At 37.7% G+C, this 13,780-nt stretch overlaps 1 protein-coding gene across 4 annotated transcripts in view; it reads left to right on the forward strand.

The window, feature by feature from the left end:
* The first annotated feature begins 5,242 nt into the window (after window positions 1-5,242).
* DYNC1I2 (dynein cytoplasmic 1 intermediate chain 2) overlaps window positions 5,243-13,780 on the forward strand; it is a 59,539-nt gene continuing 51,001 nt past the window's right edge. Inside the window, exons 1-3 of one of the 4 annotated variants that reach the window (XM_090280730.1) lie at window positions 5,243-5,390; window positions 6,919-7,035; window positions 11,537-11,654. In XM_090280730.1, coding sequence (XP_090136856.1) covers window positions 6,928-7,035; window positions 11,537-11,654 — 226 coding nt within the window. In that variant the 5' untranslated portion in view covers window positions 5,243-5,390; window positions 6,919-6,927. Of the gene's footprint in view, window positions 5,391-5,451; window positions 5,637-6,891; window positions 7,036-11,536; window positions 11,655-13,780 lie in introns of those variants that run through there. The other 3 variants (XM_090280726.1, XM_090280735.1, XM_090280724.1) reach the window with 3 other exon arrangements.

Genomic DNA, 13,780 nt, shown 5'->3' on the forward strand with positions numbered 1-13,780 from the left:
CAAACCACAGGTTGGCCCTTTGTCATTAGAGTTCTGATTTGTCTAGGATATCATAGAAATGCAATCATACAGTATGTAGTCATTTTGTTTGGCTTCTTTCACTTAGCATGATGTTTTCAAGATTCATTCACACTGCTGCAAATTTGAATAGTTCAGTCCTTTCTGTTGCTGAGTGATGTTCCATTGTATAGCTATATTACAATTTATTCATTCACTAACTAGTGGACATGTGGCTTATTTACAGTGTTTTTGTTGTTGTTGTTTTATCGTTTTTTAATTTTACAGTTTCATTCTGCTGTGCCAAATTTTAGATTTCATTTATCCCATTAGCAACTAATTAAAATTCTTGAATCTGTGGATTGGTGATTTTCACCCATTGTCTTTTCAGATCTTGCCTCTGCCTTATTTTCTCTCCCCTTTCCTTCTAGAACTTTATTAGATGCTTGTTAGACCTTCTCCTATCCTCCATGTTTCTAACTCTTTCTTATGTATCACATTTTTGTCTCTGTACTTCATTCTAAATAATTTCTTTAATACTATCTTTTAATAAACAATTTTTCTCTCTGAACCTGCCCCTAATATTTCTAGGACTCTGGAAAGAGTACAATTGTAAGGCCACATGCTATATAGATATATTTAAAATTAGAAATCAAGGTAACAAAATTAAATAAAATATATTCTATCCTCCTATCTTGATGAAGACCAGGTTTGAATTTAAAATCTTTGGATTCCTAAAGCTATAGCCTATGTTACAGTGGCACAGACAGCTGACTCTAAGTGCCAGCCCCAAACTCCTCTCTTTCTATTCTCGGCTCCATATCACACTGTAAGGGGTATCAAGTGTACACATTTAGACAGCCAACTTACAAATCCAAATTCCATCCCTAATTCCCCAAAAGCCATTCATTGGTCACCTCTTGAGAACACGGTCTACCCTCAGGAGAAGAGCACTGGGGAAGAGGTCTACATAAAGAACTAGAAGTAGGCTTGGGGCCATTTGAGCTGAGAATTTCAGGGTCCATGGGGCCAGGAGTATGATCTAGAAGGGAGCATAAAGACTCCGTGTGACTGGCCATATCCTTAGCCATTCAGATTCCTTGTGACTGCATGAAGGCCAGAGAAGATCCCAAAGTACAGGGCCTAAGGTTGGGTCTAAGGGAAGTACTATACTGCTCTCTTTAGCTATGTTAAACCCATCTATTGAGTTTTTTATTTTACACACTCTATTATTAATTTCTATAAGTTCTGCTTGATTCTTTTTATAATCTGCTATTTTAGTCATATTTTCTTTTCCTTCTTTTATTTTTAAACATGTTAACTATATTTACTTTATATTCTGAGTCTGATGATCCCTATATCTGAAGTCTTTGTGGCTCTTATTCTGCTATCTGTTGTTTTAGTTAGTTGGCTCTTGCTTTTTGTGCCTTCTTTGTGTGTTTTGTGACTTTTGAGCTCATATTTCTTGAAATTTATCTATGTGGAATTCTTCAAGGCCTGGAATAAGGATAGGTTCCTATAAAAAAAGATTGCTTCTCCCAGGCACCTGAGTGTATGACAAGTCTGGGACAACTTTAAATCAAATTTTCAGTCCATATTTTTATCGACCATCCAGGTACTGAAATTTCAGGCTGAAAAAATCAGTGTGAGGCTCCACCAGTGATTGAACATTCTCATATTTGCCTCCTCATTCCCATCCCTCTCAGTGCCGGAGTTGTTGGGTAGTTTTCCAGGAGTGGAGTAGATTTCTTACAGCAAGGATTTATTGGGAGGTTTCCTTTTTAAAATTCTAGTCTAGAATAGGCCTTGGGCTCCATCTCTTGTGATCTGACCCCTAAAAGGCTGTGCAATTAATCAGGTTAGACAAATGTCCTCTGGGTTCCCACCATCTTTTGTCTTAAGTATTCCTTACTTTTCTGATCATTGAAGCAAGAAGAAAGGTATTTTATCTTGCATTTTTATCTAGTATTTTGGGGTGTTTTCAGAAGGTCACCTGGGATACCTAACCTACTTCATTGCTATAAAAGTCTTACACAATCTTAACATTTGCCCAATTTATCCATTTTTCTTAATTCCCACCGCTAATGCATTGGCTCATGCCTGTGTAATTTTTGGTTCCATCCAAAAGCCTTCTAACTACATTCCCTGCTTCTATTCTCTACCCTGCCTCTTCTCTTCATCTCCCATCCTTCCATCCAAGCTGTATCAGTCAGGGTCTTAGTGGGAATTCACCCAAATAGTTCAAAGGAAGATACTTTAATGAAAGGATCATTTATAGAAGGACTAGCAGAAGTAAGGGAGCAAATGAGGGTTGACAATGCATTCAGAGACTAGCTACAGAGAAGATGCTAAAGAGACGAAGGGAGGAAATAAAGTTTGCAGAGCCCAGTGAAAGGTAGAGCCATGGAGGAGGGGCTGCCAACAGGAGCTATAAACATGCAGGGATGAAGTTACTTCTGGACAGGTATCGGTGAAGGACGGAAAGAATGGGGAAAAGATGCCCAATTTCCCTTTCCACCTGCCTTCTGATAACCTTGCATAGGCCTTTCTTTGGTCATAATGTAACAGAACCCCTGGGCTGCTCCGACTGAAACAGAACCCACAAGCTGTTTAGTTAGGGGCCCGATTGCCCACCGCCACAATTATAACTCTCAATACCAGAGTTTGGTGAAAAGGAGAAGAACTGTTTATTTAACAGATATGTATTTAGATTATTTGCGGATTTCTGCCGCTAGGTCTTATGTTCTTTAAAACACCCACAAACACATAGTTCTGCCTCCCCCTACCAAACCAGGCTAGTTTTAGAAAAGTTATAGATACTGTTTTCCTACTTCCTAGACACAGTTCAGCTTTACCGGTAGCTGCCAATCACTCAGTTCTGATTAGGGAGGTCTGTCTGTGTTGTGGTGCCCTCCAGCTCTTAATGCAGTACCGCGTGGTTCCTGCAAACTGCGTGGAACTCCTCTCCTTCTCACCACCGCATAGCGAGAGCCCTTCTTAAAGCAGCCTGGAGGCCTCCCTTAAAGCAGCCTGGAGACATCCACTAAAAATGCCTGCAGCTGCTTTTAAATCCCTGACTAAGTCCTCTGACGCAGTGGGTGTAGCCACCAGTTCTGACCATTCACAGAACCCTAGCAGGCTCTGTAGGCTTTTTCCATGCCATCCCACGGTCCAAGACCCCTCCCATCTTACTGAGCCTTGGAAATTTCAAAGCGGATCTTTGTGCAACAAAGTTTCCAGCCACTAGCCCCAGGCATGCAAAGGCATCCTGAAAGCTGCTTCCTTTTTCCTATCTCCCAGCTGCAAACTCTGGGGTTCGTTTTTTGGACACCCCTGTTTCTGTAACAATACCAAACACAGAAAAGTCCTCACAGAAGCTGAGGTCAATCCCCACAGGCATAGAGCTTGACACAGAAGGCAGGAAATGAGTCTGAAGGCCAAAGAAAACACATCAGCCTTTCTTCAGAGCATGTCAAAAGGTCACTTGTTTAATATGCTAACCATGTCATACCATCATCCTACTTAAAATCTACCAGTGGATTCACACCATCTTCAGGATTAAGTCTAAACTGAGATATGTGATTTCACCACTACTTATGTCTTCATTCTCCAGTTCTTGTCTTGGTGTACAGCCATTCTGAATTAATATATTCTTATTAATTTTATAATTATTATTTTGCAACAATAATAATTTTATTTGTAGCCCCAATGAATAGTCCATGTGTACACAATGAAATTTAAGGGGGGATATAGGAATTAGAGTTCTGGCTGGTGTGGCTCAGTTGGTTGGAGTGTGGTCCATAAACCAAAAGGCTGAGTGTTTGATTCCTTGTCAGGGCACATGCCCAGGTTTCAGGTTCCATCTCTGGTCAGGGCATGTGTGAGAAGCAACTGATTGACATTTCTCTCTCACACTGATGTTTCTCTCTCTTTCTCTCTCTCTCCGCAACCCCATTCTTCTCCATTCTCCGCTCTCTAAAAATCAATAAGCATGTCCTCAGATGGGGATTAAAAAAATAAATATAAAAATCAGAAACTTTTATTGCTAATTTTCAAAACTGTAACCTGGAGCTAAGCAAGTTTAAGCCATAAGTACTAGTAAAAACTGAGTAAGATTTACAAGTACCTTTCTTTTCCTCCCTCTTTATTGAATTTATTGGGGTGATACTGGTTAACAAAATTATACAGGTTTCAGGTACACAATTCCACAACACACCTGTACACTGTATTGAGCATTTACCACTCATGTTTCTCACAGTTTTTGACAGAATGGGGTTACAGTACATTTTCACAATTTAGATTTTGTATTTTAAATTCTCCCTAAGATTCCACATTTAGGCATTTTTTCCCAAAAACTGGTATATATGAGATGCCCCCCCCGCCCCCCACCAAAAAAAAAAACCATGAAATTATCTTCTGGAGGGCAGGCCCCTTGTAGTACAGGCTTCCCCCCACTAGGTGAGTGTTCTAGAAACCCATCTGTATCAGTGTACCAGCTGGCATTGTGAGAGGATGCAGTGGTTTTAGTGATTTTTTTTTTTTTTAAGACTCAACACATTTGCGCGTTTCATGATGGAATGATGGGTGATTTACGATTGGACCAGTTTTTGACCAAAAATGGCATCACCCCGTTTACACAGATTATTCCCCGAGTGACTTTTTTTTGTTTGTTTTCCAGATGAAAAAAGTCCTCAAAGGGAAACGTTTTGCTAACGAGGGAAAGGTGAAACGAAAAATATGAGAAGCACTAAAAGGCATCAAAATCAATGAGTTCAAAAACTGTTTTGAGCAGTGGGAAAAAAGTCTTAACAGATGCATTGCATCAAAGGGAGAGTACTTATGTGTAAGAATAAATACACAATTCTTAATAAATAAATTCTGGGGTTTTCTTGAGTCTCCCCTCATATACCCTAAAAAGTGTTCTACACCAAATTGCTCAGTGCAATGTATAGATTCGCCACTGGAAAACCTTAAAACTCTGCCAATGTTGAGTCAAAGATCTTAAGATACAATGTAAAACATTGTGAGCACTGATCAACGAACATAATACTTTAAATGGAAGTGCTGAAAGTTTCTAATGGGAGTTTTGAAGAAAGAAGGCCTCAAAGTGGGGGGAACGCAAAACTACATGAAACACTACATGTACCAGAATACTTTGCGACAGCCATGAACCACAACTCCCAGAAAGCATTGCTCGCTACATGAACGTTTCCATTGGAACTGGGGCGTGTAGTTCGCCCGGGTGGTGTCTAGTTGTACGACCAGGGCGGTCGTTGCTTAGCTAGTGCGAGGATATTCGCAATAGTCCTCCAGTTTTTGGTAAAGCGAAAACACTTTGGGCCCTTCGGCCGACTGGCTCCTTTGTCTCATCTCTTGGCTTCTGCTTCACCCAGGTAAATCACGGAGGGACTACAATTCCCTGCAGCAAGGCCCCACCCTTTCTTTCTGAAAGTGACCTCGTTCTGATGAAGCCATTTGTCCCTAAGCACTTGCCGTAGCAGCCACCGCCCATCGCTCTTTGTGTGCTTCGGGTATCCCCTAGTCTAGTGGCGGCGACAGTTGGTCTTCGGGGTGAAGGAGAGGGACGTTATCAGGAAGTTGCAGGCGGGCGGATTCTTCGCCATCCCTCCACCTGACAGGTGGGTTGACTGTCCTTCCTTCAAGACTCCTGTCTGATGTGTCTCACAACGGGACTCAGAGGGTGGCTTGGGAGTTCCTGCTGACATTGCCGCTTGGGCCGGCTCCGGGAAGCAGAGGCGGGGATAGCCCGGTGTAGTGACTCAGGAAGGCCGTATTCTTGACCCTTCTGAGGTGGCTTGAAGAGCCGAGAGGTTTGTCCAGCGCGCGCGGGTCCCCTCCTCTGGACGCACTACCCTGAACCGCGCCCTCTTGGTGGTGACCCCAGGGGAAAAGTGACTCCTTTTCGCCTTGCTCCATTTTATAAATAAAAGTCATTACTTCTTGAATTGACAGCGTTTTCCCTCACCATTTGTGTTGGAAAGTACCCAGATGCGGAGACTGTAGCGCAAAATTCCAGAGACACACTCTTCCTTCGAGTTTTAAGAAAGTGAACGTCTGTGTTCTTAGTCATTGAGGCTCAGGCTTCTGTGAAGATGAGCGGGCCGATCAGCTGTATGTAGTTAAGCCGGTCAGACTTCGTTTTGGGGCTTTGACTACACATATATTTACTGTAACTAAGTACCGGGTATATTTGGTAGTAAATAGTTATTTTTGTCCTTTGCTTATTAAAGTATTACTATTACATTGCACTTCTAGGGTTTACAGCAATTTTGTGTCTTGACAGCACATTGCTTTTATCAAATTTCTAGGAATGAATGCAAAACTCTGGTAATAGATTTAATCTACATTGTATAATCTAAATTAAGGCTCTTAATGCCAACCCATGTGTCTGTTTTAAGAGCCAGAAATATTGTGTTAAATTTGGGCCTGTGAACGTTAAAGAGCTATGTGCTAGTTACTACGGCCAACTCTGAATATTGCTTTTGTTTTTGTTTTTTGTTTTTGTACCTCCCTTCTGCTCTTTGCAGTAGTTCATCCTGTATTTTAATTCCTTAATACATTTTATTTCTATATGCACGTCAACTCACAGGTGCTCTCTGTTGTTTTTAAAGATCAATAATAATTTCTGTAATGACACGCATATTTATCCTCAAATGCTCCTCAGTCCTACCTACATTTTCAGGTTCAATTCTGAATATTTCTTATATACATTTGTTTATAATGTTTTTCAAGTCTTGAAACTGACATACTTCCATTCTAAAATTAGAGTCTATATGTTCTCTTTAGACAGCATTGAAGTACACGGCCTCTTGAGACGTTTCTTTACTTGAAGACATTTTTTAAAAGAGAGCTGCTTTTACCAGTGTAACGATAATTCTATGTGATTACATGCTTCTTAAGGTCATAAACATGTCGGACAAAAGTGAATTAAAGGCAGAGTTGGAGCGTAAGAAGCAGCGGTTGGCCCAAATCAGAGAGGAAAAGAAGAGAAAAGAAGAAGAAAGGAAAAAAAAGGAAGTATGTATGATTTTTAAAAATAAACTTAATATAAAGTAATTGGATTTTATTTCAATTATTTAACCTTTATGTAAAGCTTTCAGAATAGTTAAAAAATCCAGCCATTGTGACTGCAAAATATAGCACCATAGGTGAATCTTACTTTAAAGAAACCAGGTATGACTAACAAAATTAAATACGGACAGTTGCATGAGTAATAGGAGTAGAGTCAATACAAGCAGTCAAGGTATACAGTAAGTAGTCTCTTCTTATCTGTGAGGGATAAGGGTCCAAGACCCCCAGTGGATGCCTGAAACCCCAGATAGTACCGAAAATGACAGAAGTGATCAATTAAAATATTTTCTAAGTAAAAATATTTCGTGTAGATAGTTGCATTTCTAGGATTTGATTTATAAATGTTCATGTTATATATAATTATTGGTTTGGCCAAAAAGTCTTACATTTCTTCCGTAAAATAAAAGACTCATTTTTCATTTTTACTTGTAACTTTAGTGATTTGGATATTTTGAGCATGTCGTCTATCTCCTGTTATGGTTTCTACTGGGTAGAGACCAGCGGTGCTGCTAAACATCTTCCAATGCATAGGACAGGCCCACAGAAAAGAATTATGTGGCCAAAATGTCAATAGTACAAAAAACTTTGCAAACCATTTTGACACTTTGACCAGTCACAGTACCTTCTCCATACACTGCACAAATCATTTTTTTTTGTATTTCTGTTGCATTTTTACCTTCCTTGAAATAATAAAGCATAATATACCGAAAACGTTGCGTATCTTCTTCCGTCTTCAATATTAAAATGGCTGCACAAAATTCACCAATTTTGATAAGTTGTTTTTTTTTTAAGATTTTATTTATTTTTAGAAAGGGGAAAGGAAGAGAAAGTGGGGAGAGAAACATCGATGTGTGGTTGCCTCTCGCATGCCCCCAACAGGGGACCTGGCAGCAACCCAGGCATGTGCCCTGACCAGGAATCAAACAAGTTGCCTTGTGGTTCGCAGGCTGGCATTCAACCGCTGAGCCACATCAGCCAGGGCAACAAGTTTTGAGGTTTTTTTTAATGCAAGCTGATATAACAGCTGTCACAATACAATCTAACAGAATTCTTTTAAATGAAGTTAAAGACAACTAAGCACTACTAGAGCCATCATACTGGAAAAAATGTAGCAGACTTTTTGGCCAGCCCAATAGTTTTCTAGGAATATGTTTTATTATATAAAGTAAGGAGCACCTGCTCATAAAACATGGCATATACAGTATATCATAACTTAGTTTGAATTTCTGACTTACTAGTCTGAACTAATAATAATATTTTACTAGTCTGCACTGCTAATAATTTGTAAAGAGGGTATTAATGGCAAAGAAATTATTTGATTAGGGGATTTGTTTTTATCTCCTTTATCATGAATTAGTCATTGAAATATTTTTACTAAGTAATGGGTTTGCTACTATGGAACAGGTGGGCCAGGTACTTACATCTTCTGATTTTTGGCATCACCATTTAATCACGGCAAATATATATTGACCCTAAGCTGGAGATATTTTACTTTCTTCTCTGTTGAAATGTACATTTATCCCCATAGATACTCTTCAGGTAACTATGTATGCTTTCATCACAGATATGTTTTTAATGGCCAGTGTAAGATAATTTGTTCCAGGTGTGACATTAGAACCAAGTTTTCCTGTGTTAGCCTAAACAATAGCCAAGACTTATAGGAATCTCTTAGGAAAAATATAAAAATTAATATTAGAAAAATCAAAGATACAATTTGTATATGGCCTTGTGATAATGCTGTTAATGCCTATACTTGAAGAATTTTTCTAGTGTATTCTGAAGCTTTCTGTGATACATTATTATAAGAGGGTTGAAGCTTTAAGCTAGTTATTTCTTTAAAAGCTAATGGTAGAAGCATGAGTCAGATCAGCAGAACCATTACAAAGTAGTATCTTTAGCTTTAAGGCCTTCAATGCTGAGAACAAATTAGGTTTTTGTTTTCTATGGATGGCCATAAGTGGACTCTAAGGGATATCTATTACATGATTTATATATCAAAAGGTTATAAAGCATTACAAGAGATAATAGTATTAAAAAATGAGTCTACTAATATGTTATATAAAGTGTCAGCTTGATAATATAACCTATTTGGCTATTTTGATAAAGTTTTCTGAATTTTTTAAGTTAAAATGCTACAGAATATTATGACTAACAAAATTCACTGCAGACAATTGTATGAGTAATAGTTATCTCGTTGAAATAGTCATTTGAGGTATACAGTGGTCTTATCTGCAAGGGATAGGATCAGACCCCCAGGGGATACCTGAAACCCCCGATATTACCAAGCCCCATAAATACTGTGTTTTTTTCTATACATATGTATCTATGATAAAGTTTAATATATAAATTAGGCATAGTAACAACAATAACTAATACAGTCAGACACCATTTCATGACCTCATTGTGTTCTGAGAAACTTGTTATAGGCAATTTCATCCTTGTATGCTATCATAGGTGCTTACATAAACCTAGATGGTAGAGCCTTCTACCCACTGCAGGTATCAGGAATAGCCTATTGCTCTTAGGTCACAAGCCTGTATAGCATGTTACTGTACAGAACAAAGTGACATTAAATCAGTACAGTACATACATGTACATACATGGTAAACGAGATGTATGAGGCTGCTGCTGGCATAATATGCATGCTCTTGTACAGTGAACTTATTTTTTATAAGTAGAAATAGTACACCCTAAAATAATAATAAGTATAGTATAGTAAATACATAAACCAGTAACATAGTCATTTATTATTATCAAGTGTTACGAACTATTCATAATTATATGTGCTATACTTTTTTTTATAAGACTGGCAGCACAGTAGGTTTGTTTATACCAGCATCACCACAAACATGTACTTAGTGCATTGCACTATGATATCACTAGGAGGTCGGAATTTTTCAGCTCCATTATAATCTTATGAGACCACCGTGGTATATTGGTGTTGACTGAAATGTTATGCAGCACATGAATTATACTGACATACTGTAATAAAAGTTATGTGAATGTGTTCTCTCAGCAAACTAGCACAGATTTATTTTTCCTTCTTTACCATTTCACAGATAGAATATTCATTCTTACCATAGATCTTAACCTCAGCATATCATTTTCTTTTTATTATTAAGAATTTTCACCTTCTCACTTAAAGGAAGCACTTTATGGCTTCCTTTGGCATATCCGAATTCCCAGAATCACTACTCTTGCACTTTGGGATATTATTAAATAAAATAAGGGTTACTTGAACACAGGCACTTCAGTACCATGATGGTCGATCTGATAACCAAAATGGTTACCAGGTAACTTACAGGGGTTAGTATATACACTGGACAAAGAAAATGATTCACATCCCAGGCTGGACACAGTGCAACAGAGCAAGATATCATCATGCTACTCAGAATGGCATGCAATTTAAAATGTATAAATTATTCATTTCTAGAATTTTCCATTTAATATTTTCAGACCAAGGTTAACCACAGGTAACTGAAACCATAGAAAGTGGAAGATAAGGGGCACTACTGTATATATAGAACTTTTTTTCTGAAGGCTTCAGTTTCACTTGAAATGTGGATGAACTAAGAATATTGAGGCTTATCTAGTTTTAACTGGAAGATTTTGCTAAAACTATAAATCTCTAAAAGCTAGCAAGAATTTAACTAAAAAATGGTTTGAACTATGCAAAATTGAATTTTACCAAATCCAACCACATTTTTATCATAAAAATAATACCTATAGCTTACAAAAATTTTTAAAAAATTTTCCCCAGATGCATTTTTGACAACTAACCTTACCTAAAGTTGAATACGTAAATAAAATGAAAACTTCATACAGAAGTTTGAGGTACTCATACCTTTTTCAACAAATCAAATAGTCCATTTAGTTAAAATTTGTTGCCTTTTAGGTAATTCCTTCTTGCCCTGACTCAATGGGTTGGTCGTTTGATTCCGTCAGGGCACATGCCTGAGTTGCAGGCCATATCCCTGGTTGGAGTATGCAAGAGGCAACCAATTAATGTTTCTCTGGCACATCCATGTTTCTCTTCCTCTCTTTCTCCCTACCTCGCTCTCTCTCTAAAAATAAATATGTTTTTTAAAAAATAATCATTCCAGTTGTTTTTTTTTCCCCCATAGCATTGTGATACTTATATCTAAGCTTTTGTGCCACTGGGGGAGCTTTTCACAGTTCCTAACAGTGGATAGCAATTTAATGCTGTAGATAATTAGAAGTTGACTGTACTTTTAGAGGTTACCTATTAGGGAAATTTTTGTGGGGGCTCTTTGATTACATAGAAAAATAGATTAATTTGGTACATATCATTCGGAGATTACTTACTAGAACTCTATTGAGAATGATTTTCATTTAATGAGTATAATGTGTATTAAAAATACATTTTTTGCAAACAGAAATGTTGTATATCATATGTAAACTTGAGTCTTTAACTTAAAAAATTTAGACTGATCAGAAGAAGGAAGCAGTTGCTCTTGTGCAAGAAGAATCAGATCTTGAAAAAAAAAGAAGAGAAGCCGAAGCATTGCTTCAAAGCATGGGGCTAACTCCAGAATCCCCGATTGGTAAGGATAAGAATATATCCATTTATAAGAGACAGATATTCTATTCAGCTCAGATGTACCTGAGATGAGTGAATTGACATATTTTGCATATATTTCTTACTTATGTATCTTAAAAATTACTGATCTTATTTATTTGGAATTATCTTTTTCAGATGTGCTAATACGTGGTTATTTTGTTCAAAAGAGCTGCAAGGTTAATTATGTTTATTCATATATACAAATCACCAATTGATTTTTTTTTAATTAAATCAGTAATTTTTTTCAACAAACATTTGTTGAACAAGTTTTCTCTGCCATACTGTATTGAGCTCAAAGATGACTGTGATTCCTGATTTTAACTCTATATTCCTTTCCGTAGGTTAGACAAAGGTGTAATCAATTAGTATTCAAAGGTACAGAAGTGGAAGGAGAAGGTGATAGCCTTCTGCTCTCAATGCTTGTACGGGAAATAATATTGCTACATTATTTTGGCAGTCATCTGACTTAGACTTGTTTTTTCCTAGACTCATTTTGATAGCAGTTCTAGACCAAAAAGCTAAAATAGTATAGGTTTGAGGACAATCTATTTACATACCAGAAAGCATTAAACACTTGCTTCAAATAATTTTGAGCTCTGTGCTTTTACATGGTATTTTAGTTTGGCTAGTTTGACATGGCTGTTTTCCTTTAGGTACCTAAAATTTCAGGGTTAGCTTGTGGCTAATTTCATTTGGTCCCGCGAACAAACACCAGGGATAGCAACTGCTGTATGTATACCTCTTGTGAAACTATAACAAAACTTGTTAGAGTTGATATAGCTAAAATGTCTGCTTCATTGTTACTTCTTCCAGCTCATTTGCTTTTCCTTATTGGTAGACTGTGACATCAAAATACATTAATGTTTATATCTTTATTTAATAAGCTTATGTTGCATATTGCAATTTTAAAAGTAAATGAGTCAGAGCACTGTTTAAAAAATCCAAGTTGCTTGTCAATTGAATAGTCATTTTTTCTGAGCTATTGGATTTTGTTTGTTTCCTGTAGGATTTTTTTCCTTTTCTGTTCTTTTTAGGACATTAGTTTCACTGAATTCACTTGCCCGTAGTTCCTTTTCTTTTTCTTTTTTTTCTATACAGTTATCCCATTTTTCTGCCATTGCTCTCCCCTGCCCCACACAACACCCCTTCTCCCACAATCAGCCCCCACCCTGTTGTCCGTTACCATGGGTCATTTATACCAGTTCCTTGACTCGACCCCTCCCCACTTCCTTGACTAGACCCTTCCCCACTTGTGGGTCTTAATTTATGGCCCAACTCCATCATCAGTTCTTACGTTTGTTTTTTAGTTGTGAGCATATGTCTGTTTTTGTGTGTTTTTCCCTTATACATCACCTCCAGTTTCATTCTTCTTCCTTAGCGTTGCATTAAGTACTTGTGTATTTGTAACATACATCTTTTTGATCTGTCATACATGTGTTTACATTTTTCAGGGTTTCATATATCTAAGTGTGTATGTGTTTTATATACATATATGGCATCGTACAATATGTCTCATTCTTCTATAAAGGGGAGCTTTCCCTCAGTAAATAGGGCTATTTGGTTACTCTAACTGCATTTTCTGTTAGAAAAGCAGGAGACATGCTTAACTTTTTACACTTTAATTACTAATAGTCACATCCAAGGGGTGGCAGATAGGGGTGTGTGTGTGTTTAAAATAGATTAGTTAATATTTTATGTGTACACTCATAAGTGAAATTTGGTTGTAACACTGTTGTACTGTCCATGTTCAGTGGCCATTCTGATTATGGTTTAAAATAAATTGGACAGCTTTCCCTTTTACTATTTTGTACAAAGAACCACTTGTAAAAGCTAGGTATTACCTGTTTCTTAAAAACTTATTAAAATTGAACCATAAAGCTGTCTGGGAGTACGACTTTCCCCAGGGGGTGGTGGACAACAGGGTTTTTTTTTTTATTTTTATTTTTTATCATTGTGTGGTTGCCTCACTCGCGCCCCCAGCTGGGGACCTGACGTGCAACCTAGTCATGTGCCCTGACTGGGAATCAAACCAGCGACAATTGGCTCGAAGGCGTCGCGACGCTCAATCCACTGAGCCACAGCAGCCAGGGCTCAACAGGGTTTGTTTTT

Source organism: Furipterus horrens, unplaced genomic scaffold, assembly GCF_987537825.1.
Source record: "Furipterus horrens unplaced genomic scaffold, mFurHor1.1.pri manual_scaffold_1, whole genome shotgun sequence".
NCBI lineage: Eukaryota > Metazoa > Chordata > Mammalia > Chiroptera > Furipteridae > Furipterus > Furipterus horrens.